The sequence below is a fragment of the Theropithecus gelada genome, chromosome 7b, assembly GCF_003255815.1.
Source record: "Theropithecus gelada isolate Dixy chromosome 7b, Tgel_1.0, whole genome shotgun sequence".
Lineage (NCBI taxonomy): Eukaryota > Metazoa > Chordata > Mammalia > Primates > Cercopithecidae > Theropithecus > Theropithecus gelada.
Window position 1 is genome coordinate 50,899,727 of NC_037675.1, and position 24,461 is coordinate 50,924,187.

Genomic DNA, 24,461 nt, shown 5'->3' on the forward strand with positions numbered 1-24,461 from the left:
TTTTTGTTGTTTTTGTTTTTACAGTTTTATTGGTTTTATTTAAATCCCAATAAAACAAACACATTCGCTGTCTATTCACTTTCTGCACTGTGTAGGCTGGCACTGGCATTGGTGACTCTGATGACCACCTGAGCTGCTCTTTCTAAGATGGCTTTGCAGTTCTTGGAGGAAACATCATGAGTGATCTCAACACAGTAAGATTTGTTACACATCAGCAGTACTTCTAGTTCCTTAACATTGTGGACCAGGAACTTCCAGAAGCCACTGGTCAGTATGTGCTTTGTCTTTTTTTTTTGTTTCTCCCATAACCAATGTTGGGCATAGATCTGGCCCTCGAACCTTCTATGAACCATTTTGCCAATACCTCTGTGTTTCCACCAGTTACACTTAATTTTGACATATCAGTCTGACTGGTGCCCAGTGAACTTCTTGGTGCTCTTTTTGACGATCTTGGGCTTCACAAGGGGTCTGAGGATGGCCATGATGGAGGAGATGGGTGTCACCTCCATAGGCTAGTGCCAAAGAAAAGAGCTCAGGTCTTTCTGTAATGGTAAAAGAGGACCCACAAAAAGTGAAAAAGCAACGATGCCCAACCAAATTCAATAAATTTTTACTGCATGCCTGCCCTGTGAAACATGTTATGTCACTATCAGGATCTAGATTGAGTGGAATTAATTCAGAGAACACCAAAGATCACTCTAAATCATGTCTTAGAGAAACAGTTGAAATAATCAGAGATGGTTATACTGGAAATAAGAAGATTCTAGGAATATATGAGAGCCTTCATGCCTAAATATTTAGCCCCTTTTTTTTTTTTTTTTTTTTTTTTTTTGCAGAGATTACACTTGGTTTGTACAGGACAACACAGAATTAGTATCAATGAGTATCAGTCAAGATCAGTAGAATGAAATCATAGCAACCTAAGAAAAACTTTACTATCAAAGCAATCTAAAAATAGAATGAGCTGTTTTAGGAGGAGCAGAAGCTTCACTAGCAATATTGGTACCAGGGACATTATATACTGCAGTCTCTGGATACTCAATCTCTAAATGAGTCTTAATCAGACACTGCTGCAAATCAAATCTTAAATCACATCACCCAAAGTCAAATGCTGCTAACATAATGACATGTTTCCTTCTGATTTTTTTCCCTGTGTAGTTTAACATAATAAAATTGTAGCACATATACAATCTTTCACTTTTTATAAAAAATTATTTCTTTCGGCAATTTTGTAGACTACCAATATTTACCAAAGCTTTCACTTTTTTTTTTTTTTTTTTTTTTTTTTGAGACAGGGTCTCACTCTGTCTCCCAGGCTGGAGTGCAGTGGCATAATCTTGATTTACTGCAACCTCCCTTTCCCAGGTTCAAGCGATTCTTGTGCCTCAGCCTCCCAAGTAGCTGGGATTACAGGCGCACACCACCACGCTCAACTGATTTTTGTATTTTTAACAGAGATAGGGTTTCACCATGTTGACCAGGCTGGTCTCGAACTCCTGGCCTTGTGATCCACCCGCCTTAGCCTCCCAAAGTGCTGGGATTACAGGTGTGAGCCACCACGCCCAGTCAGCTTTCACTTTTTGTTGAACATTTACAGTTTAGTGGTAAGAGCAGTTTTCAAGACACACTACCTGGTTGAATCTCTCTTACTAGTTGTACAATCTTGGGAAAGTTACTTATTCATTGTGCCTCAGTCACCTCACTTGTAAAATGGGAACTGTACCTCAGGGAGTTGTTGTATTAAAGGAGATTCCATAGCCAAAATGTTTGTGTTCCCCATAAAATCCACATGTTGAAACCCTAGCCTATGGGTTCTAGGAGGTGGGGCATTTTGGACAGAGATTAGGCCATGAGAGGTCAACCCTTATGGGATTAGTCCCCTTATAAAATAAGCCCAGGAAAGCTCATTTGCCCTATCCACCATGTAAGGACACAATGAGAAGGCACCATTTATGAGTCAGGAAACAGCTCTCATCAGACATGAAATCTAGCAGCACCTTCATCTCGGACTTCCCAGCCTCCAGAACTGTGAGAAATAAATGTCTGTTATTTAAGCCACTCAGTCTACTCGATTTTGTTACAGTGGCCCAAAGACACTAAGACAGAATCCAAACCTAAGAATATATCCTCTGCCAGAGTAGTGGCTCACACATGTAGTCCCAGCAAGAGGATCACTTGAGGCCAGAAGTATAAGGCCAACCTGGGCAACACTGCAAGACCCTGTCTCTACAATAAATTTTGAAAAAGAAAGAATAGATCCTCTATGTTCCAATGGTTGTTTGGGCCTCTCCTATAGCACCTACTATCTTTTGCCATCAACACTTATTGAGCTTTTACTAGGCAATTTAGTTCAATTTCCCAACAAATGAGGACCTATTAATCTACAAGGCATCTTGTTATGCGCTTGGTATACATGTAAATATGAAAGGAAACATTTACTCCTGCCCTCAAGTAACTAAGTGATCTTTGGGAATAAGAGATGCACAGTCCTTTAACCTTACAATAAGTGTGTTATGGATATTAAGAGCATAAGCACTGATGTCAGACAGACCCAGTTCCAGTCATTTTGTCTCTTTCGTTGGGAGACCTTGAAAATTACTTAATCTCTAAGCCTCAGTTTCCTTGGTTATGTAATGATGATAACATCTACTGAAAAGTACTCCAAGACTTGAAAAAGGCAATGTGCATAAAGCACTTAGCATAATGTCTGGCACATGACAAATTTTAAAACAGAATATTTATCAAGTAAGCATTATTCAACCCCTACTAGAAAAGCCAGACCACCTATCCACAGCAGCCTTCCCACTTACTACCACCATGTACGCACAGGGATAGGACTGGCTAGGAGGTGTTTCCCTTCCATTACCTAAGGCACTGCACGTCTCTTACGGAATTTACACCAGGCCATCCCACTAGACCAGAGCCCAGCTCATCCAAGAGACTCTCATGACCAAATCAAACACATCTCACACCCTTGTGGACCTAACTTACCACTACATATGTAAGCTTCTCTCAACATCTCCCAAACTTTTTTTACATTTGCTTAGCTGACACAGCTTCTCATCTACTCTATCTGCAATACCAGCTCATCCCATTACCAATAAATGTTTTTTACATCCTCAACCTCATCTCCCAATATTCTTCCCACCTCCTTACCCAGACTGAAACCTGGTTCTTTCCTAGACTCTTCCCCAACACCAACTTTATCATCACATACACCTGGGGTTCAGGGTTAGGCGCATAGGTGGATTTACTATGAAGCTTATGAAACTTAAGCTCCAGTGTCCCTATCTTCTACAAGCTCCTTCTAAGGGAAACATACTAGGAATGCGTTCAATTATGTTTTCAAAAAATTGGCGGCCAGGTGCAGTGGTTCATGCCTGTAATCCTAGCACTTTGGGAGGCTGAGGCAGGTGGATCACCTCAGGTCAGGAGTTCGAGAGCAGCCTGGCCAACATGGTGAAACCCTGCCTCTACTAAAAATACAAAAAATCAGCCAGACGCTGGCAGATGCCTGTAATCCCAGCTACCTGGCAGGCTAAGGCAGGAGAATTGCTTGAACCCGGGAGGCAGAGGTTGCAGTGAGCTGGAATCATGCCACTGCACTCCAACCCAGGCAACAGAGCAACACTCCATCTCAAAAGAAAAAAAAAAAAAAAGGCTGGGCGCGGTGGCTCATGCCTACAATCCCAGCACTTTGGGAGGCTGAGATGGGCAGATCACCTGAGGTCTGGAATTCGAGAACAACCGTTGACCAGCATGGAGAAACCCCGTCTCTACTAAAAATACAAAACGAGCTGAGCATGGTGGCACATGCCTGTAATCCTAGCTACTCAGGAGGCTGAGGCAGGAGAATTGCTTGAACCCAGGAGGCGGAGGTTGCAGTGAGCCAAGATCACACCACTGCACTCCAGCCTGGGCAACATGAGCGAAACTCCATCTCAAAACAAACAAACAAACAAACAAACAAAAATTGGCAAAGATAATTTAGCTGCAGCCAGTTAAGATGCTCATTCCAGCTTCTCTTCTGTCACAGTTCCCCTCCTCTCAGATGAAACTGGGGTTACCAATTCTGTCTTAATCAGAGGCACACAATATAGTTGATCACTCACTCTCTGCTTAAAACAGATTCTATTTGGATGTATAAGACATGTCTCAAAGTCAACATGTCCAAACTGAACTTTCTATTCTTCCCAAATCTGGGAAGACCTATCTCAACAGTAATTCTATCCTTCCAGTTGCTCAGGCCAAAATCCTTGGAGTCATTCTTAGACTGGGTCTCATTCTGTTGCCCAGGTAGAGTGCAGTGGCACAAGCCTCCCAAGTAGCTAGGCATGCACAACCACACCCGGCTAATTTTCTCTTTTAAATTTTTGCTATACTCCCGCCTAGGCCTCCCCAACTGCTGGGATTACAGGAGTGAGCCACTACGCCCAGCCCCTAGGAGTCATTATCTACTCCTATCTCCCATATCGGTTCCTTCAACAAACCTTGTCTCCCACGGTAAGGCTGGTTGCAGTGGCACTCGCCTGTAATCCACTTTGGGAGGCCAAGGCAGGCTGATAACTTGAACCCAGGAGTTCAAGACCAGCCTGGACAACAAACCCCGTCTCTACTAAAAACACAAAATATTATCCTGGCATGGTGGTGTACACCTGTAGTCCCAGCTGCTCAAAAGGCTGAAGTGGAAGGATAGCTTGAGCCCAGGAGATTGAGGCTGCAGTGCACCACTGCACTCCAGCCTGGGTGATAGAGCAAGACCCTGTCTAAAAAAAAAAAAAAAAAAAAAAAAAAAGTAGTGACTATCTCAGCCACTCCCATCTATCCTAATGCAAGCCAAAATCACTTGCCTAGACTATTGCAATAGCTTTATTTCTACCTCTGCCTCACTGAAATATGTTTGGTTCTTAAGAACTTAGTTCACTGCTGGGCACAGTAGTGCACACCTGTTGTCCCAGCTATTTGGGAGGCTGCAGGAGGATCACTTGATCCCAAGAGTTCAGACTAACCTGGACAGCACAGTAATACCCCACCTCTACGAAAATAAGTTTCCAAATGGATGCTAATCTCACAATATCTAACTATAACCTACAAGGCTACCACAGACCCTGACCGACTTTCTCACTCTTCATCCACAACTTTGCTATTTCTGATTCCATTCAGGAATTCTCTTCCCCACACAATCTATGCTATCACGTCTATTAAGTTCAAAAGCCAAATAATAAGTATGGCTTTCTTCTCTGACCTCAACATCTAGCACATATACCTCTTTTACCCTGCTTTTCTTCAAATACCGCACATTATCATGTATTGCTGCTCTATCAACACATAAATTCAATAGAGAACTTTTCATGCACTACAGAATTCTGTCTGGCATATAGGAACTCAAGTATTTGTACAATTATTGTCCACAAGTGGTAGAACACTACTTTCCAAACCTGGATCACATAGGGGCTCTTGTTCAAATGTACACCAATTCAGGAGGCACAGGGTATACCCAAACAGGGCATTTCTAATAGACTTCCAGATGACAACATGTCAAGTCCCAAGAATTTTCACCTACCTTCATTTATTCCATCTCATATCAGTCACCTGCATTACCAATGTTAAAGCAACCACACACTACACCTACACTTCACCTTTTACTGAGTCCCTCAGTAGACATCTTTCAGGACCATGATTTTTATTTTATTTTTTTTTATTTTTTTTTTTTGGAGACGGAGTCTCGCGCTGTTGCCTGGGCTGGAATGCAGTGGCCGGATCTCAGCTCACTGCAAGCTCCGCCTCCCGGGTTTACGCCATTCTCCTGCCTCAGCCTCCCGAGCAACTGGGATTACAGGCGCCCGCCAACTCACCCGGCTAGTTTTTTGTATTATTTTAGTAGAGACGGGGTTTCACCGTGTTCGCCAGGATGGTCTCGATCTCCTGACCTCGTGATCCACCCGCCTCGGCCTCCCAAAGTGCTGGGATTACAGGCTTGAGCCACCGCGCCCGGCCAGGACCATGATTTTTTACAATTTGGACAACCCCTCCAAATACTCCCAACTGCTTTTCTCCACAAATATGAACATGCACACATTGACAGATAAGACCCTGTATCTCCAAAAGTGTGTGAACATATATAAATTCCTTAAAACGTTTTTTTCTCATCCTAACACAGTGAAATCCCATCTCTACTAAAAATACATAAGATTAGCCGGGCTTGGTGGTGGGCACCTGTAGTCCCTAGGAGTCTGAGGCAGGAGAACAGCATGAACCCGGGAGGCTGAGCTTGCAGGGAGCCGAGATGGTGCCACTGCACTCCAGCCTGGGTGACAGAACGAGACTCCGTCTCAAAAAAAAAAAAAAAAAAAAAATTCTTTAGAGACAAGGTCTCACTATGTTGCCCAGGGTGTTCTCCCCTGGGCTCAAGCAGTCCTCCCACTCTTACCTCCGAAAGTACTGGGATTACTGGCATGAACCTGACACATTTTGTAAAGTATAAAAATAAAACTGGCATTTATCAGTTTACTGGCTGGTACAATTTTAACTCAGGGAAAATAAGCCATCGAGACAAGTATATTGAGAACGTAATAAAATTTAAATTTTAAAAAGATTTCTTGCCGGGCGTGGTGGCTCACGCTTGAAATCCCATCACTTCGTGGGGGGCCAAAGCAGGCGGATCACTAAGAGACCGAGACCATCCTGGTCAACATGATGAAACCCCCATCTCTACTAAAAATACAAAAATTAGCTGAGCGTGGAGGCTGAGGCAGGAGAATGGCTTGAAACCAGGTTATAGTAAGCAGAGATCGCGCCACTGCACTTCTCCCTGGCGACAGAGCAAGATTCCATCTCAAAAAAAAAAAAAAACAAAAAAAAATTTCTATAACTAATTAACTATTCCAGTCATATTAAAACACTCATAAACTGAAGGGCTTTTTCAAATGTTTATTTTATGTACAAAGAACTATCATGGTTTTTCATTGAGTAGATGCCTTGGATAATCCTTTGAAGGAAGATCACTCATAAACGGAAGGGTTTTTTCAAATGTTTATTTTATATACAAAGAACTCTCATGGTTTTCAGATGGCCTTGGATAATGCTTTGAAGGAAGATCATTTAGTCCAACTGAAAAAAAAAAAGCAGATAATGATTTATTTCAAAATGCTTTAATCTCTACTTGATTCTCACACAAAAAAAAAAGGCTCATTATAGAATGTTTAACTGGACCTCTGACCTACCCAAACTAACCACACCAGGTTCTACATAGTTTAAATATTTACTGAATGCCTACTCCAGAATCAACTATGTTTTAGAATGATTTTTGGTAATGCTATCCCGCTTCTTCCATCAAAGTAATGTTTCCCAAAACAAAACACTAGTAAATAAATGATCTTTACCAAATGCACAGGATAGTTTTTCAGTAGGCAACTATAATTACACTGTTCATCTTTTTTTTTTTATTTTTTTGAGACAGTCTCGCTGTCTCCCGGACTGGCGTGCAATGGAGTTATCTCCACTGATTGCAACCTAAGCCTCCTGGGTTCAAGCGATTCTCCCATCTCCGCCTCGTGAGCAGCTGAGACCACAGGCGCGGGCCACCATACAAGGCTAATCTTTGTGGAGACAGGTTTTCGCCATGTTGGCAAGGCTTCTCGCGGAAATCCTGGGCTCAAGAGATCCGCCCACCTTGTCGGCCTCCCAAAGTGCTGGCATTTAAGGCGTGGGGCACCTCGCCTGGCCCACAGTTTATCTAGGACACAGAGCTAGGGCGTGGGCCAAGGTCCATTTTCTTATGTGTAATATACTTCTCGAATTAGGCGAACCTTCTAATTTTAACAAGAAGCATATACTGAAGTATTTGTTCAAGGCTGTCAAGCCTGAATTTAAAGGTACTTTATCTGTCCCTGCTGCATTGCAGAATCCATATTAACAATTTACAACAGGGCGCCAAGTGGCTCACGCCTGTAATACCAGCACTCTGAGGGGTCAAGGCGGCTGATCTCCTGAGGTCAGGAGCTCAAGACCAGCTTGGTCAACACGGCGAAACCCCATCTCCACAAAAAATAAAAACAGGCCGGGCGTGGTGGCAGACGCCTGTAATCCCAGCCCCTCGGGAGGCTGAGGCAGGAGAATTGCTTGAACTCGGGAGGGGGAGGTTGCAGTGAGCTGAGATCACACCACTGCACTCCAGCCTGGGCAACAGACGGAGACCCAGTTTCCAAAAAAAAAAAAAAAAAAATTTTACATCATTATAGAACAGTATTGTCCAATACAAAATAATTAAGAATCAAAAAGCTGGTGAATTTATCTCAAGGAGTCAATAATAAATTCGTTTTCACCTTTAAAAAACCCCAAATTACTATTTAAAAGATTTTTAGAAGCCAAAAGTTTCATATAAACATTTGCTTAAGGTGATCAAGAGATAGAAGCACTAAATAGCGGACCCTTGTTTGCTGAATCTTAATAGCTTTCTGACCCCAAACTTTTAGTTCATTCCAGTATATGACCCTATCAAACACTTAGGGTGGCCGGGCGCGGTGGCTCACACCTGTAATCCCAGCACTTTGAGAGGCGGGCGGATCACGAGGTCAAGAGTTCGAGACCAGCCTGACCAACATGGTGAAACCCTCTTCTAAAAATAAAAATTAAAATGAGCCGGGCATGGTGGCGAGCGCCTGTAATCTCAGCTACCCAGAAGGCTGAGGCAGGAGAATCGCTTGAACCGGGGAGGCGAAGGTTGCAGTGAGCCGAGATCATGCCATTACACTCCAGGTTGGGTGAGTGCGACTTCGTCTCAAAAAAAAAAAAACCTGGGGTCAGTGGTTAATACATTTACTTGGTTAGAAAATATCTAGGTAAAGCCGCGCGTGGTGGCGAAAGCCTTTAGTCCCAGCTACTCGGAACGCCAAGGCAGTAGGATCGCCTGAGACCAGGAGTTCGAGGTTGCAGTGAGCCAAAACAACACCACTGCACTCCAACCTGGGCGACCGAGAGAGACCCTGTCTCGAGAATAGGTACTTATAAGATCGATAAGTGAAAGAAATGTAAAACAACTTTAGTAGCCTCTGTAAAGTGAATAATTTCACCCAACACAATACATGGCACCTAAAACTGACTAAGCTATCTATGTAAAAGGGGGTAGGAAAGACTAAGTCCTTCACCTTCTCCATTCTATTAATCTGATTGTCCAAACCATCAACACTGTCACCAGCTACCAACTAAAAAAGAGGAAAAGCTCTTGGTCGAATGCTCAGATTTACCAACCCAGGGAAGATTTGTCGGTTGTCTTTCGCAGAAAAAATAAAGAACCACCACGACCTCCGCCCACACAAACATGGAGAACGCCTGCAGACGCCTACCTTAATGAAACCGATATCCTTCGCGTACTGACGGAAACACTGGCGGCACATATTGAGGCCATATTTCCGGATCAGACCGTGACGGTTTGAACACACGCGACTGTAAGAAAAAAGACAGCGGCTTTGCAGATCACAGAAATTACAAGACTCCGCACTCAGACGGCTACTACCCGCATCCCGGGACTCCCAGGCCCCAGCACAGGCCTGTAATGGCGGCACCAGCGGCTCCCAGTCGGCCTGCTCCCTCGTGCAGCCCGTGATCTCCTCTACTTGGGATTTTAAGCAGCCTAGCGCTCCATGGCAACGCTTCCCCAAAATCACAAACTATTTCTCACCAAGAGCGAGAACCCTGGCCGAATTTTCGCGGGTGGCTCCAGTACAGCTGCTGGTGACCCATCTTGCTCTCCGAAGTGCAACGAGGTAAAAGGAAGGAGCTCGCCCACGCATGCGCTCTTCAAATTTTTGAGACAGTTTACCCAGAATGCAGTGCTCAAAGGAAACGCGTGCGCAGTGTGCTCAGGTTGTTTCGCGGGGTGAACAAAATGAAATCTTAGAGGCGTTGTGGGCCGTCCCAGTTGATGACGTCACTACACCACAGCTTCTAGTGCTATTCTGCGCCACTCTCCGACCGCCGGGCGCGGTGGCGCGTGCCTGTAGTCCCAGCTACTAGGGAGGCTGAGGCTGGAGGATCGCTTGAGTCCAGGAGTTCTGGGCTGTAGTGCGCTATGCCGATCGGGTGTCCGCACTAAGTTCGGCATCAATATGGTGACCTCCCGGGAGCGGGGGACCACCAGGTTGCCTAAGGAGGGGTGAACCGGCCCAGGTCGGAAACGGAGCAGGTCAAAACTCCCGTGCTGATCAGTAGTGGGATCGCGCCTGTGAATAGCCACTGCACTCCAGCCTGGGCAACATAGCGAGACCCTGTCTCTTTTGAACAATAAATACGTTAATTTTGAACTCTAAAGAAATGCATAAATACGTTAATTTTGAACTCTAAAGAAATGCATATTCATAGCCTCTTTTATTGATTAAATCTTTTACTTTCTTTTCATTAAAACGTTACACTTGGGAAAGGATTTTTCCCTCGACTCACCAGTGACACCTACTGGAATAAATTTACAAAACAACTTAAAATCAGCTGTAATAATCACGAGTCAACGGTAGGGTTTGCTTTTATTTTGTTAAACAGAGTACCTTTTCAAATTTATTTTTTTGACACACTCCTCCAAGAAATACACCTACACCATTCCAGAAAAAAAAATGAAATTCTTTGGCATTTAGTGTATTTGATTCTTAAGTGTAATTGGCTGAATGTAAAGTAGTAAGCAAGTAATGTGCAGTGTATGCTGCTTTGACTAGATAATTTGGTGACAAAACAACTAATGAAAAGCAAATGCAAAAATGCAAAAAAAAATGCAATAAACGAATTTCTGCTGAAAGATGCCTAAAATTCCATATGGTCATTTATAATGCCTCCAGATAAAACTGCTCTGAAATCAAAGCTTTAACTAGATTTATAAAATGTAGCACAGGGTGCAACAATTCAAGAAACTTTTACATATAAACTCTTATAAATTGAAATACAACACTTCTTTAAGGTATGTTATGTCAGGGTTCTAGTGGGGTCCCCCTACCCAATCATTAAGTTAGGCATTGTATTATATGATTAAGGAAGGAGGGGAGTCAGAGATTTGTAAACTACATATAACTTGTTCCTTGCCCTCAAAATGTTCTAATCTAATCTACTGTGGAAAACAGGATTATCTCCAAGACCTCAACATACAACGTTTGTGCACCAGCAACACGTATACAACTAAGGAAAATATTCTGTATTCAATGATGGGTGTGCTCATGAAGTATGAGAGGAGCGAAGAAGAGAAATTAGTTCCAGCTTGAGGTACATTTGAGAGACCTTTGAGGTAGACCTTGAAGAATGGGATTTCTACAGGCAGCACTTGACAGAAGGGAATGCCTGTTGAAAGAAAGCACTTGAGCCAAGGTAAGGCAAACAACTTTGTGTAACTAGAATAGAAGATGCACAAAAGGCCTAGTGATAGGAATGAAAAGGTATTTTATTTTAAAGCCTCACTGGGCAATATCCAATGTCAAGTTTCTACAACTTTCCTATAATTTATATCGGTCACTAATGTGTGGTTTCTAAAAGCCGTTTGCCTCACAAAAGCTAATCTAACATTTGTCCACACTTTCTCAGGCCTCTCCTAGTTGGTCTCCATAATATTTAAAAGATTACAGTGGTTCTGAGATCAATTCCATAAATATTTTTAGTACTCTGATATATAATCCTTTGGACCTAAAGAAGTGAATTCATTTAGGAGAGAAAAAAAGACAAATAAGAAGCAACTAGTTGCACTTGAACAATCTTAATCCGAATACTTAAGTAATTCTTAATGCTTATTCTAGTCTATAGATTATTCTCTTTGATAGAGATATTGCAAAAGTGCAGCTAAGAAGTCGTACTTCCTTTCAGTTTTAAGATAATGTGACATCATCTATCCCAAACAATGGAATTATGCATTGCTTTTTCAATAAACTGAGAACAGCTTTAAAAGTTCATTTTAACTCAGTGTTTATCAAGAGCTTTTATGTTTTTGTTTTTCCTTTTGTTTTGAGACCGAGTCTTGCTCTGTCGCCCAGGCTGGAGTGCAGTGGCGCTATCTTGGCTCACTGTAAGCTCCACTTCCCGGGTTCACGCCATTCTCCTGCCTCAGCCTCCCGAGTAGCTGGGACTACAGGTGCCCACCACCACGCCCGGCTAATTTCTTTTTGTATTTTTAGTAGAGACAGGGTTTCACCGTGTTAGCCAGGTCTCGATCTCCTGACCTCATGATCCACCGGCCTCGGCCTCCCAAAGTGCTGGGATTACAGGCGTGAGCCATCTTAGTTCTCTTTTATACATGGCTTTGAAACTTTGAAATGCCTCTTCTTTTAGAACACATTTTCCTTTAATACGATATTTCTTGGGTTGGGTTCTTTGTTTTTTAAAAAATGTACAATGAAGTACAAAGAAAAAAAAGAAAAAAGTGCCACAATGTCCTTGCCAAGATAACCCTACTAATATTTTTCTTTTGAAAAAATAAAAGTAATATATCTGTAAGATTGAAGCATTCTAACACTACAGAGTATAGATCTTATTTTTAAGTACATTGGAATAATATGCATATTAGGACACTATTATTCAAGGTGTCTTTAATTTTCTTTCTCAAATTATTCTTACAATCTTCTGTGATCGTCTATCCAGAATTTAATCATTTAAAAACCTTCATCTTAGGCGTATACACTGCTGACGGGAATGTAAACTACTTCAGCACTGTGGAAAGCAGTTAGGTGATTTCTTAAAGAACTTAAAACAGAACTGCCATTTGACCAGCAATCTCATTACTGAATATATACCCAAAAGAATATAAATCATTCTACAATAAAGACAAATGCATGTGTATGTTCATCGCAGCACTATTCACAATAGCAAACACACTGAATCAACCTAAATAGCAATTTTTTAGGCAACAGTAGACTGGATAAAGAAAATGTAGTACATATACACTATGGAATGCTACACAGCCACAGAAAACAAGATCATGTCCTGTGCAACAACATGGATGGAATTGGAGGCCATTATCCTAAACAAGCTAACACAGGAACAGAAAACCAAACACCATGTTCTCACTTATAAGTGAGAGCTAAACACTGAATACACATGCACCCAAAGAAAGTAACAGACAGCAGGGCCTACTTGAGGGTAGAGGGTAGGAGGAGGGTGAGGATTTGAAAAGTACCTACTGGGTACTAAGCTTATTACCTGGTTGATGAAATAATAACCTCTGTGACACACAGTTTATCTATAGAACCAACCTGTACATGTTCCCTTGAAACTAAAACTTTTTTAAGAAAAAACCTGGCCGGGCGTGGTGGCTCATGCACTTTGGGAGGCTGAGGCAGGCGGATCACAAGGTCAGGAGTTCAAGATCAGCCTGGTCAATATGGTGAAACTCAGTCTCCACTAAAAATACAAAAATTAGCCAGGCATGGTGGCGGTGGCCTGTAGTCCCAGCTACTCTGGAGGCTGAGGTAGGAGAATTGCTTAAACCCAGGACGTGGAGGTTGCAGTGAGCCAAGATTACACCACTGCACTCTGGTGTGGGCAACAGAGTGAGACTCCATCTCGAAAAAAAACCAAAAAACAAAAAACCCTGCATCACTCTTGAGTTACTTTCAATTTCAGAACCTTTAGGAGGCTGGGCATGGTGGCTCACGCCTGTAATCCCAGCACTTTAGGAGGCCGAGGCAGGCGCATCACGAGGCAGATTGAGACCATCCTGGCTAACACAGTGAAACCCCATCTCTACTAAAGAATACAAAAAATTAGCCGGACGTAGTGGCGACCGCATATAGTCCCAGCTACTCGGGAGGCTGAGGCAGGAGAATGGCGTCAACCCAAAAGGCAGAGGTTGCAGTGAGCCGAGATGGTGTCACTGCACTCCAGCCTGGGCAACAGAGCAAGACTCCGTCTCAAAAAAAAAAACAAAAAACAAAAACAGAATAGATTCTTTAGGAATAGAATCATACTTTTCCTCTAAACTTTACAAAACCTGTTTTACCAGAGACAGAGTCTAAAATACATGTTTTGCATGTTTGGTTATTACAATATGCACACTTCAGTGTCATGCCCCAGTTAGAATTAGGTCTTATTTTTTTCTTTTCTTTTGGAGACGGAGTCTTACTCTGTCACCCAGGCTGGAGTGCAGTGGCAACATCTAGGCTCACTGCAACCTCCACTTCCCGGGCATTAGTGATTCTCCTGCCTCAGTCTCGTGGGTAGCTGGGATCACAGGCGTGCGCCACCACTCCCGGCTAATTTTTATGTTTTTATTAAAGACAGGGTTTTGCCATGTTGGCCAGGCTGGTCTCGAACTTCTGGCCTCTAGTGATCTTCCCCCCTCGACCTCCCAAAGTGCTGGGATTACAGGAGTCAGCCACCATGCCCACCCAGAATTAGGTCTTTATTAATAATTATTAACCCTTCAAAAAAGCCCAGTTGTTCAATAGTGTTATGTGTTTGTCCATATCTATTTTAGCAAATATTAAATTTTAATTAACTGTACATATTATATTTTAAAGTAAAACATACATACTCTGGGAAAGGGGACTCAGAAAAAGGGAAAAAAAATACACACATACATGCATACATTAAATATATTGTTAAAAGTAAGTCTTTCTCTAACCCCAGGCCCCTATTTTCCCAGTCTCCCTATCCAAACCAACAAGTTAGCAGTTTTTAGAGGTTTTTTTGTTTTGTTTTGTTTTTGTTTTTGTTTTTTTGACAGTCTCACTCTGTTGCCCAGGCTGGAGGGCAATGGCGCAATGCAATCTCAATCTCAGCTCAGGACAACCTCTGCCGGGATACCGGCTCAAGTGATTCTCCTGCCTCAGCCTCCCAAGTAGCTGAGATTACAGGCACAGGTCACCACACTCAGCTAATTTTTGTATTTTTAGTAATCACAGGTTTTCACCATGTTGGCCAGGCTGGTCTCGAACTCCCGACCTCAGGTAATCCACCTGCCTCAGCCTCCCAAAGTGCTGGGATTACAGGCATGAGCTGTCACACCTGGCCCAATCTGACATTTTTTTTTTTTTTTTTTTTGAGATGGAGTCTTGCTGTGTCGCCCAGGATGGAGTGCAGTGGTATGATCTCGGCTCGCTGCAACCTCTGCCTCCCGGGTTCAAATGATTCTCCTACCTCAGCCTCCCGAGTAGCTGAGATTACAGGTGCCCACCACCACGCCCAGCTAATTTTGTGTATTTTTAGTAGAGACAGGGTTTCACCGTGTTAGCCAGCATGGTCTCGATATCCTGACCTCATGATTTGCCTGCCTGCCTCAGCCTCCCAAAGTGCTGGCATTGCAGGCGTGAGCCACCGTGCTGCACCCCAATTTGATTTTTTGAAGTCCATTTAGCAAGATTCAATTTGATTTTTTGATGAGACACAGCATAATTTCCTATGTTTATAAGCCAGACATGTATCTTTATCTGGGAACTTTTTTGAGTCCATAGCCCAATTTTTTAATCCATTGGTAATCTAGAGTTTATATATTTATAAATACTTATGTATAAGGAAATACACCTTTGACCTTCAGATAAGATGCAAAGTTATTTTCTTTGCCACCATCCCAGATTCTTATTTATTTTTTAAATTTGTTTATAGTATATTTTTCCATGCAACAAGTTTTTATTTTTTGTTTGTTTGTTTTTTAGGCTAGTCAAGTGAAGCAGTGGGAGTGGAGAAGGAACAAATAAATCTGTAACTGGTTTAGTTGTAAACGCCACTGCACTCAGAACAGCACCATGCAAAAAGTTTTAAAGTCTATGTTTGTTTGTTTTTTTTTTTTTTTTTTTGGAGACGGAGTTTCGCTCTTGTTGCCCAGGCTGAAGTGCAATGGCGTGATCTTGCCTCACCGCAACCTCTGTCTCCCGGGTTCAAGCGATTCTCCTGCCTCAGCCTCCCGAGTAGCTGGAATTACAGGCATGCGCCACCACCCCAGCTAATTTTGTATTTTCAATAGAGACAGGGTTTCTCCAGGTTGGTCAGGCTGGTCTTGAACTCCCGACCTCAGGTGATCCACCCGCCTCAGCCTCCCAAAGTGCTGGGATTACAGGCATGAGGCACCGTGCCTGGACAAAAGTCCATGTATTAAATGTGTTAACTTGTCATACTACTGCCTTTAGGTTTTGCATCAAAATTCTTTAAAGGTTACATGTGTTTTCCTGTGATATTTTTAAAGTTTTTATTTTAAATCTTGAAACCACCTAAAATTGATGTCACTGTTCCCCAGGAATGAGGGAGAAATTCAGCTTATTTTCCCCTCCCAAATGGCTACTTATCCCAACACAAGCATGTAAGACTGCTGTATTCTAGCACAATGCATGCTTTCACAAATATTTGCTAAATGAATAAATGAAAAGCAGTATTTGTTTATTCTTTCTACAAATATGCATTGAGTACCGACTGCATATAAACACTATGCTAGGCTTTGCATATAACAGCAGTGACTCGGAAGCCAGGAAGCATATCATCTAGAGGTGAAGATAAGCATTAAATAAGTAATCATATGGCAATATTTTGAACAGAATAAAATTCCTCTTACCGTCAACTCCCAAATGTGCTGGATAAAATATGACATTTTGGCTGGGCGCAGTGACTCACGCCTGTAATCCCAGCACTTTGGGAGGCCAAAGTGGGTGGATCACCTGAGGTTAGGAGTTTGAGACCAGCCTAACATGGTGAAACTCCATCTGTACCAAAAATATAAAAATTAGCCAGGCATAGTGTAATCACAGCTACTCGGGAGGCTGAGGCAGGAGAATCACTTGAACCTGGGAAGTGGAGGTTGCAGTGAGCTGAGATCGCGCCATTGCAGCACTCCAGCCTGGGCGACAGAGCAAGACTCTGTCTCAAAAAAAAAAAAAAAAAAAAAAAAACACCTTTTAAAATGCAGAGGTGAACTCACAAGAAAGGGGTATACTGGGGGCAGGTGCAAAGTGGGAACTGAAAAACCAGAGGCTGTCCTGGGGCGATTTGTCCTGCTAAGTAATATTAAATATAACCTGGATTCCAAAGGGAGCAAGAGACAAGCCTTTGGGCAAGAGACAAACCTTTGTATTTAATTAAATTGTGAAGAGTAGAAATCCATGAAGGTTTTTGGGAGAAATTAAATACAGCATCTGAGACTTGAGTTCTAGACCTCTTTAGTCTAACATTGACTATCTATGAGGTCATGGTCAAATAGTGTACCTTTACTCTTAATTCCATTCCCTCTTGTGCGAAATGAGAGAATTGAAGTAAAATATCTGTAATCGACATTTCAGCTCTAAAACTTGAGGATTCTATGATAGGATATCCCTTTACAAATTTAATTTGGCTGCAGTATGGATGGTGGATTATTACAACAGCCTCCTGATACATCTGCTTTCAGGCTTGCTCTACCTCCAAAATCATCTTTTTACTGACCACAAGAACCTTTCCTGATCAGGTCTGAATTTTATCTTTTTTAAAATTTTTCAAAGGTTTTCCAGAACTTTCAGAGCCTGGAGGACAGGGTGTGAACCTGTCTCAAAAAAAAAAAAAAAAAAAAAAAAAAAAAAAACACCTTTTAAAATGCAGAGGTGAACTCACAAGAAAGGGGTATACTGGGGGCAGGTGCAAAGTGGGAACTGAAAAACCAGAGGCTGTCCTGGGGCGATTTGTCCTGCTAAGTAATATTAAATATAACCTGGATTCCAAAGGGAGCAAGAGACAAGCCTTTGGGCAAGAGACAAACCTTTGTATTTAATTAAATTGTGAAGAGTAGAAATCCATGAAGGTTTTTGGGAGAAATTAAATACAGCATCTGAGACTTGAGTTCTAGACCTCTTTAGTCTAACATTGACTATCTATGAGGTCATGGTCAAATAGTGTACCTTTACTCTTAATTCCATTCCCTCTTGTGCGAAATGAGAGAATTGAAGTAAAATATCTGTAATCGACATTTCAGCTCTAAAACTTGAGGATTCTATGATAGGATATCCCTTTACAAATTTAATTTGGCTGCAGTATGGATGGTGGATTATTACAACAGCCTCCTGATACATCTGCTTTCAGGCTTGCTCTACCTCCAAAATCATCTTTTTACTGACCACAAGAACCTTTCCTGATCAGGTCTGAATTTTATCTTTTTTAAAATTTTTCAAAGGTTTTCCAGAACTTTCAGAGCCTGGAGGACAGGGTGTGAACCTGTCTCAAAAAAAAAAAAAAAAAAAAAAAAAAAAAAAAATACTGTGTTAAATGAATGAATAAATGTATTGAAGCAAGAAGACCTTGTAAATTTTGCAACAGCTCTGTAGCAAAGTAATGCAGCTCTGAATTGATACGGCAGTGCTAAGAATGGAAAGGTGGTCATTCATTAGTAAATAATCATGGAAACACAATCTATAAGACATAATCAAAGAGTGTCACTGAAGAAAGGCAGCACTGAGAGGAGTGAAATTTGCAGATACCAGGATGAAATCACTTTTGTCAGAACCAAACAAAATAGGGCCAGAAAGGCACAAAGGAAGGGCTCATGTTTGTATGTCTGAGATAAGAACTGTTCCTGAAGACTTTCTAAAAGCTCCACAAGAGATCAGTTCGCATCCTTCACACATGTCCTCCTTTGCACAGTCAGCAGGTTTCAGACACATACATATGTTTCTATGACAAAGCTTATCATTGTTTAGGACTGCAGTAATTTAGATAAGATGCTCTTAAAAGAACACTTGCCCAGTAACAGCATCTCCACTAATGAAATGATGACAACTCTGGCTCTGAGCCTCTGGAACCAATGAACTCTGTTTATTGAACAGAACTCTTGCTTCTGTTTCCAAGCAGCTTTATTTGAACTTGCCCTTTTTGCCAATAAAAGCTTCCTTTTACCCTTCCCTCACTGGACATACTTTTGGCTTGCCATTTCATGCATCCTGAATTCTAATATTCTCTTCCCATTCCTGAATAAATTCAACATATTTGGAGACATTTTTCTCCAGTCTTTTTTTTCCTTGACATTGAAAGAGGTCTGATGCTTAGGTTCATATTTGTTAACTATTTAGCTGTACTGAGTCTTAGATGATGTTTACCACTAAAAAAAAAAAAAAAAAAAAAACAACTAACTCCAACATCTGGATCCAATGTGCTAGGGCAAGCAAGTCTACATTGTCCATAGCTTGTGACCTAGTTCTTTAAGAATCTGATGTGGGCGGGGCATGGTGGCTCATACCTGTAATCCGAGTGCTTTGGGAGGCTGAGGCAGGAGGACACCTTGAGGCCAGGAGGTCAAGACCAGACTAGGCAACATAGCAAGAACCCCCATCTCTAGCAAAAAGTGAAAAAAAAAAAAAAAGGAAAAGAAAACCACACACATCTGGCCATGGTGGCACGCACCTGTAGTCTCAGCTACTCAGGAGGCTAGGGCAGGAGGATGGCTTGAGCCCAGAAGTTTGAGGTTGCAGTGAGTTATGAATGTTGCCACTGTACTCCAGCCTGGGTGAAACCCTGTCTCCAAAACTAAACTAAAAAAAAAAATTCTGATGTGACTGTGATTTTACTAGCTCAAATCTAGTGAGCTACAACGTGAGCAAAGTTCACTATGACTACAAATGAAAAGTTAAAGAAATCCATTATCACCAGGGCGCGGTGGCTCACACCTGTAATCCCAGCACTTTGGGAGGCCGAGGAGGGTGGATCACCAGAGGTCAGGAGTTCGAGACCAGCCTGGCCAACATGGTGAAACCCCGTCTCTACTAAAAACACAAAAATTAACCGGGCGTGGTGACGGGCACATGTAGTCCCAGCTACTCGGGAGGATGAGGCAGGAGAATCGCTTGAGCCCGGGAGACTGAGGTTGCAGTGAGCTGAGATCTTGCCACTGCACTCCAGCCTGGGAAACAGAGGGGAGGGGAGGGGAGGGGAGGGGATTCAATCCAAGGGAATCCATTATCTGTTGAATGCCTAGTATGTGCCAGAAAGCCAGGGAAATAAACGAAAAGTGCAATTGGAGCTTGCAAAAAGGAAGGTCAAGATGCTAAAGAAGGTTTAGCGGAAACTGAACTGGAATTTGATAATATTAATTAGTATGAACAAAACAGAGAGAAAAGAATGTAGTTTGTAGGCCAGGTAGAAGAGAAACTAATTTTATAGAAGAAAAACAAATCTAAATGTTTTATCTCTTATTTCTCTTGTCAAAAACTTGTAGCCCAATTATTTTAAACTCCTTATGTATTTCCATTTTCAGTCTGTCTACAAGGGAAACTAACTCAAGGTAATTAAGGGTAGAGATCAAAGAACAGATTTTATTTGTATGGTGGTAATGTTCAAAGGGCTCTTTGCTTCACAAGCAATCCACTAAGACCAAAACCTTTAGGTGTACTCTAGAGTGTCAGATCCAAGTATTTAAACCATTAAATGTGGGTGGACAAAGGGGAGGATGTGGAAAGGGAAATGAGATATCAAAAACTGATAGATGTTTAAAAAAGAGGTAGTTTTGAAACTACCTCTTTTTTGAGACTGACAGGAAGACAGGTTTTCGGCAGTATATACCACTGTTTCACTCGAAAATCACCGTTGAACTGTTATGTAACTTTCACCTATTTATTTAATTACTGAATCCATGCTTCAACAACCCAAGCCTAAGTAACACAAATAAAGGATTGAGATTGAAGCTTTTCTTTTTTTTTTTTTGAGACAAGGTATCGCTCTGTCGCCCAGGCTGGAAGGCAGTTTCCGCTCATGGCAACTTCGGCCTCCCAGGCTCAAGCTGGGACTACAGGCGCGCGCCGCCCCGCCCAACTAATTTTTTTTTCTTTCTTCTTCTTTTTTTTTTTTTTTTTTGAGAATCTTGCTGTGTCGCCCAGGCTGGAGTGCAGTTGCACGATCTCGGCTCACTGCAACTTCCGCATCCTGGGTTCAAGCGATTCTCCTGCCTCAGCTTCCCGAGTAGCTGGGACTACAGGCAGCGCCACCACGCCCTGCCTCCCAAACTGTTGGGCTTCAGGTGTGAGCCACCGCGCCCGGCGGCTAATTTTTTAATTTAAATATCTCGTGGAGACAAGGGCTCACTATTGCCCAGGCTAATCTCGAACTCCTGGGCTAAGCGATCCTCCTGCCTCGGGCCTCCCAAATTGTTGGGCTTACAGACGTGAGCCACCGCACCACGCCGGCAGAACATTTCTACTCTAATGAAAATTTCTGTATTTTTAGTAGAGACGGGGCTTCACCATGCTGGCCAGGCCGGTCTCCAACTCCCGACCTCAGGCGATTCTCCCACCTCGGCCTCCCAAAGTGCTGGGATTACAGGCGTGAGCCACCGCGCCCGGCCTAATTTTTTAATTTAAACTTTTTGTGGAGGCAAAGGGCTCACTATTGCCCAGACTAATCTCGAACTCCTGGGCTAAACGACCCTCCTGCCTCGGGCCTCCCAAATTGTTGGGCTTACAGACGTGAGCCACCGCGGCCAGCTTAGCTAATTTTTTAATTTAAACTTTTTGTGGAGGCAAAGGGCTCACTATTGCCCAGGCTAATCTCGAACTCCTGGGCTAAGCGACCCTCCGGCCTCGGGCCTCCCAAATTGTTGGGCTTACAGACGTGAGCCACCGCGGCCGGCCTAGCTAATTTTTTAATTTAAATTTTTTGTGGAGACGAGGTCTCACTATTGCCCAGGCTAATCTCGAACTCCTGGGCTAAGCGACCCGCCTGCCTCGGGCCTCCCAAATTGTTGGGCTTACAGGCGTGAGCCACCGCACCTGGCAGAATATTTCTAATGAACAGTTTTTAGTTTTCCTAGTTCCCAACTGTACTTGGAAGTTCAGAGTCCATTTAATGTACTTGTAATAATTTAGGCTGTTTTATTTTTTCTATATTATTACCCTCTCAAAGAACAAAAGCAGGTAACTCCTATAAAGTCTAATAGTCTGAAAATTGTAGTGTCCGTTTTCTCTTTAGGCATAAGGTTAAGTTTTGCTAAATGCTGAGTAGCGTTTTAATACTCTACTAGATGTACATGTAAGAATACTAAATGGAGGGGAAGTTAATTTTTTTTTTTTGAGTCGAGACGGGGTCTCACTGTGTCACTCAAGCTGGAGTGCCAGTGCGTGATTATGGCTCACCGCAGTCTGTCGACCTCCCTAGGCTCAAGTGATCCTCCCGAGTAGCTGGTACTACAGACACGCGCCACAATGCCCGGCTAATTTTTTTGTATTTTTTCGTAGAGACGGGGTTTTGCCATGTTACCCAAGCTGGTCTTGAACTCCTGGGCTCAAGTGACCTGCCTGCCTCAGCCCCCCAAAGTGCTGGGATTACAAGCATGAGCCACCGCCGCCGGCCATAATTTTATTTTAATCACTATTTTTCAGAAACCATTACGTCTTAAAGAATGAGGAATTGACCGACACCGCAGGTTCAACATGTAAATAGGGACGCTCATTTGAGAATAAGCCACATTTTGTCACAGTTGTATTGAAAAATCGGTATTTCTGAACGTCATTTTACCATTACGGAAGTATAACTCAAACAAAATAAAATGTTTACTATACAGCTAGGACTAGGTTAAGGCGAAAGAGGCGCCTAGAGCACAAATTTTAAGGAGGCAAGACTACTACCCCAACAGTGAACGCCTCCTTAACACTTGCTCCCCAGGCGCTTCCCACTCCCCAGCCGGGCCCCGCCCTAGTTCAATCAATCAAGAAAATCAAGAGTACGAAGGCCTTGTGCGGTCTGGATGGTCTTTCCACGTCTCACGTGCAGTTAAGCCAGTCACACTCCATCCACCCTACTCGCCATGGAAAATTATTTGTTCAGCAGGAATTAACAAGTCAAATACAGCCATATAAAGCCCCCCTCCGACGTGCCAGGTTTGCCTCCGGAGAGCAGCCACCAAAACCACCAGCAGCCCGTCCGCGCCGGGAAATGAGCCCTCGCTGGGTTGGCGGGCCACGCGGACAGTTCTAAATCCCTTTCCCCGTAACGCAGACGCACACCTGCCTTCCCTTGGGAAACAGCGGCCCAACGTGCGCCGGCAACGCGTAAAGCGTCAACAGCTGAAACCCTCGGAATCCGCCCCAAACAGAAACAACCACCCCTGCCAGCTGCGCGCTCGGGGGAAAAGACGTTGCGCCCCCGCCGATTGCCGGTTTCCGGGGGCGCGAGCCCGGATCTCAAGTGGTCAGTCCCGGTACGCAGCCACGGCGAGGACCCGGCGCTGCGAAGGGAGAAGGGAAGCCGTTTCCCGCGGGCTTCATAGAGCCACCGTATTAAGACAGCCCGAGTCGCGGACAAGTCCAACAGGCAGGCGGATCCGCGGGCAGCCCGCGTGCGCGAGGACCCCGGTGGCGGCGCTGGGTGGCGGGAAGGAGGAAGTTTCAAAGCCAGGTGGCCTGGTTGTGGCCTCTGGGCGAGATGAAGCTACACTGTGAGGTGGAGGTGATCAGCCGACACTTGCCCGCCTTGGGGCTTAGGAACCGGGGCAAGGGCGTCCGAGCCGTGTTGAGCCTCTGTCAGCAGACTTCCAGGAGTCAGCCGTCGGCCCGAGCCTTCCTGCTCATCTCCACCCTGAAGGACAAGCGCGGGACCCGCTATGAGGTGCGTGAAGTGGGCAGGCCCTGTCAGCCTCGCGTACTTCTCGGAAGCCGAGACGCGGGCCGCCCTCGGTCCTCATGCGCTCGCCTGCTCCCGAGGCGAGAGCCCGCCTTGGGGGTTCCTGAACTCCGAGCCCTGAGACCTACTACCAGCCGGACCCCAGGGTCCTGTGCGTCTTCCTACGGACCCGAAAGAAGAAAGCTTTTGAGAGTGCACCTTTTCGATATTTTTCCTCCCCACTTTTACGACTTTGAATTTACAGTGTTGCTATTTAGTAGTGGATGGCAATCCCGCCTGTTTCAAGCTTCTGAAATTTTGCGTGAAACAACTGCAAATGAAGCCGCTGTCCAACTGGGGAACAGTAAAATAACTGCACTTCTGTTCAGTGAATTCTTTCTCCCACAGTATTTTCCGTAGCTTAAAAAAGGAGGTCATAGCATCCTGCACTTCCCTTGTCTTGATATTTGTTATAAGTACTTGTTTAATAACGCTCTCTCATTAGATTGTCAACTCTAAGTGTAGTTACCCAGTCAGTCTTATTCATTGCTATGTCCCAAGACCCTATTAGAGTACCTGGTACATAGTGGATTGTGACTCAATAGTTGTTGAAATCTAAAGCAGATGCAACAGCAATCATTAATTTTTTTAAATTTTAAATATTCCATTTATATAGATGATAGTCATTAAAATTTTTTTGAGCATCCATTATGTGTCAGTCACCGTTCTTGCACTCAGGATAGAATAGCAAAGGAGACAAGATTCCTGCTCTCATGGAGTTTGTATATAATCTACTGGGAGGTGTGCCCACCCCAGGCTAATGGACTGAAGTTATGAAGGCAAGTAACTACTATTGGCAACTCTACCTACAATTACATAGTTGGAATGGGAGAAGAGGAGCATTCTCTCAAAACATGGTGATCCTGTTCTGAAAGGAGAGTTACTGGACAGACAGAGCAGTAACA

The 24,461-nt window shown here is 43.4% G+C and overlaps 2 protein-coding genes and 1 pseudogene across 7 annotated transcripts in view; 1 reads left to right on the forward strand and 2 right to left on the reverse strand.

The window, feature by feature from the left end:
- On the reverse strand, positions 1-23,008 carry RPS29 (ribosomal protein S29). Of its 5 annotated transcripts, none has more exons than XM_025391268.1 (4): positions 22,698-23,008; positions 9,345-9,444; positions 7,074-7,110; positions 6,916-6,977 (listed from the first exon to the last, which is right to left on the reverse strand). In XM_025391268.1, exons 1-3 carry the CDS (start codon positions 22,748-22,750, stop codon positions 7,102-7,104), a joined length of 162 nt encoding a protein of 53 aa, XP_025247053.1. In that variant the 5' UTR covers positions 22,751-23,008; the 3' UTR covers positions 6,916-6,977; positions 7,074-7,101. The 5 variants fall into 5 exon arrangements, with proteins under 5 accessions (XP_025247049.1, XP_025247053.1, XP_025247051.1 ...); XM_025391266.1 differs by lacking the exon at positions 22,698-23,008 and adding an exon at positions 9,680-9,822; XM_025391264.1 differs by lacking the exons at positions 6,916-6,977; positions 7,074-7,110; positions 22,698-23,008 and adding exons at positions 1-542; positions 9,680-9,803.
- LOC112628480 lies at positions 20-482 on the reverse strand (annotated as a pseudogene).
- LRR1 (leucine rich repeat protein 1) overlaps positions 21,777-24,461 on the forward strand; it is a 15,233-nt gene continuing 12,548 nt past the window's right edge. For both annotated transcript variants that reach the window (XM_025391261.1, XM_025391262.1), the window contains exon 1: positions 21,777-23,502. In XM_025391261.1, the coding sequence (XP_025247046.1) occupies positions 23,320-23,502 (183 nt within the window). In that variant the 5' untranslated portion in view covers positions 21,777-23,319. The remainder of the gene's footprint in view (positions 23,503-24,461) is intronic.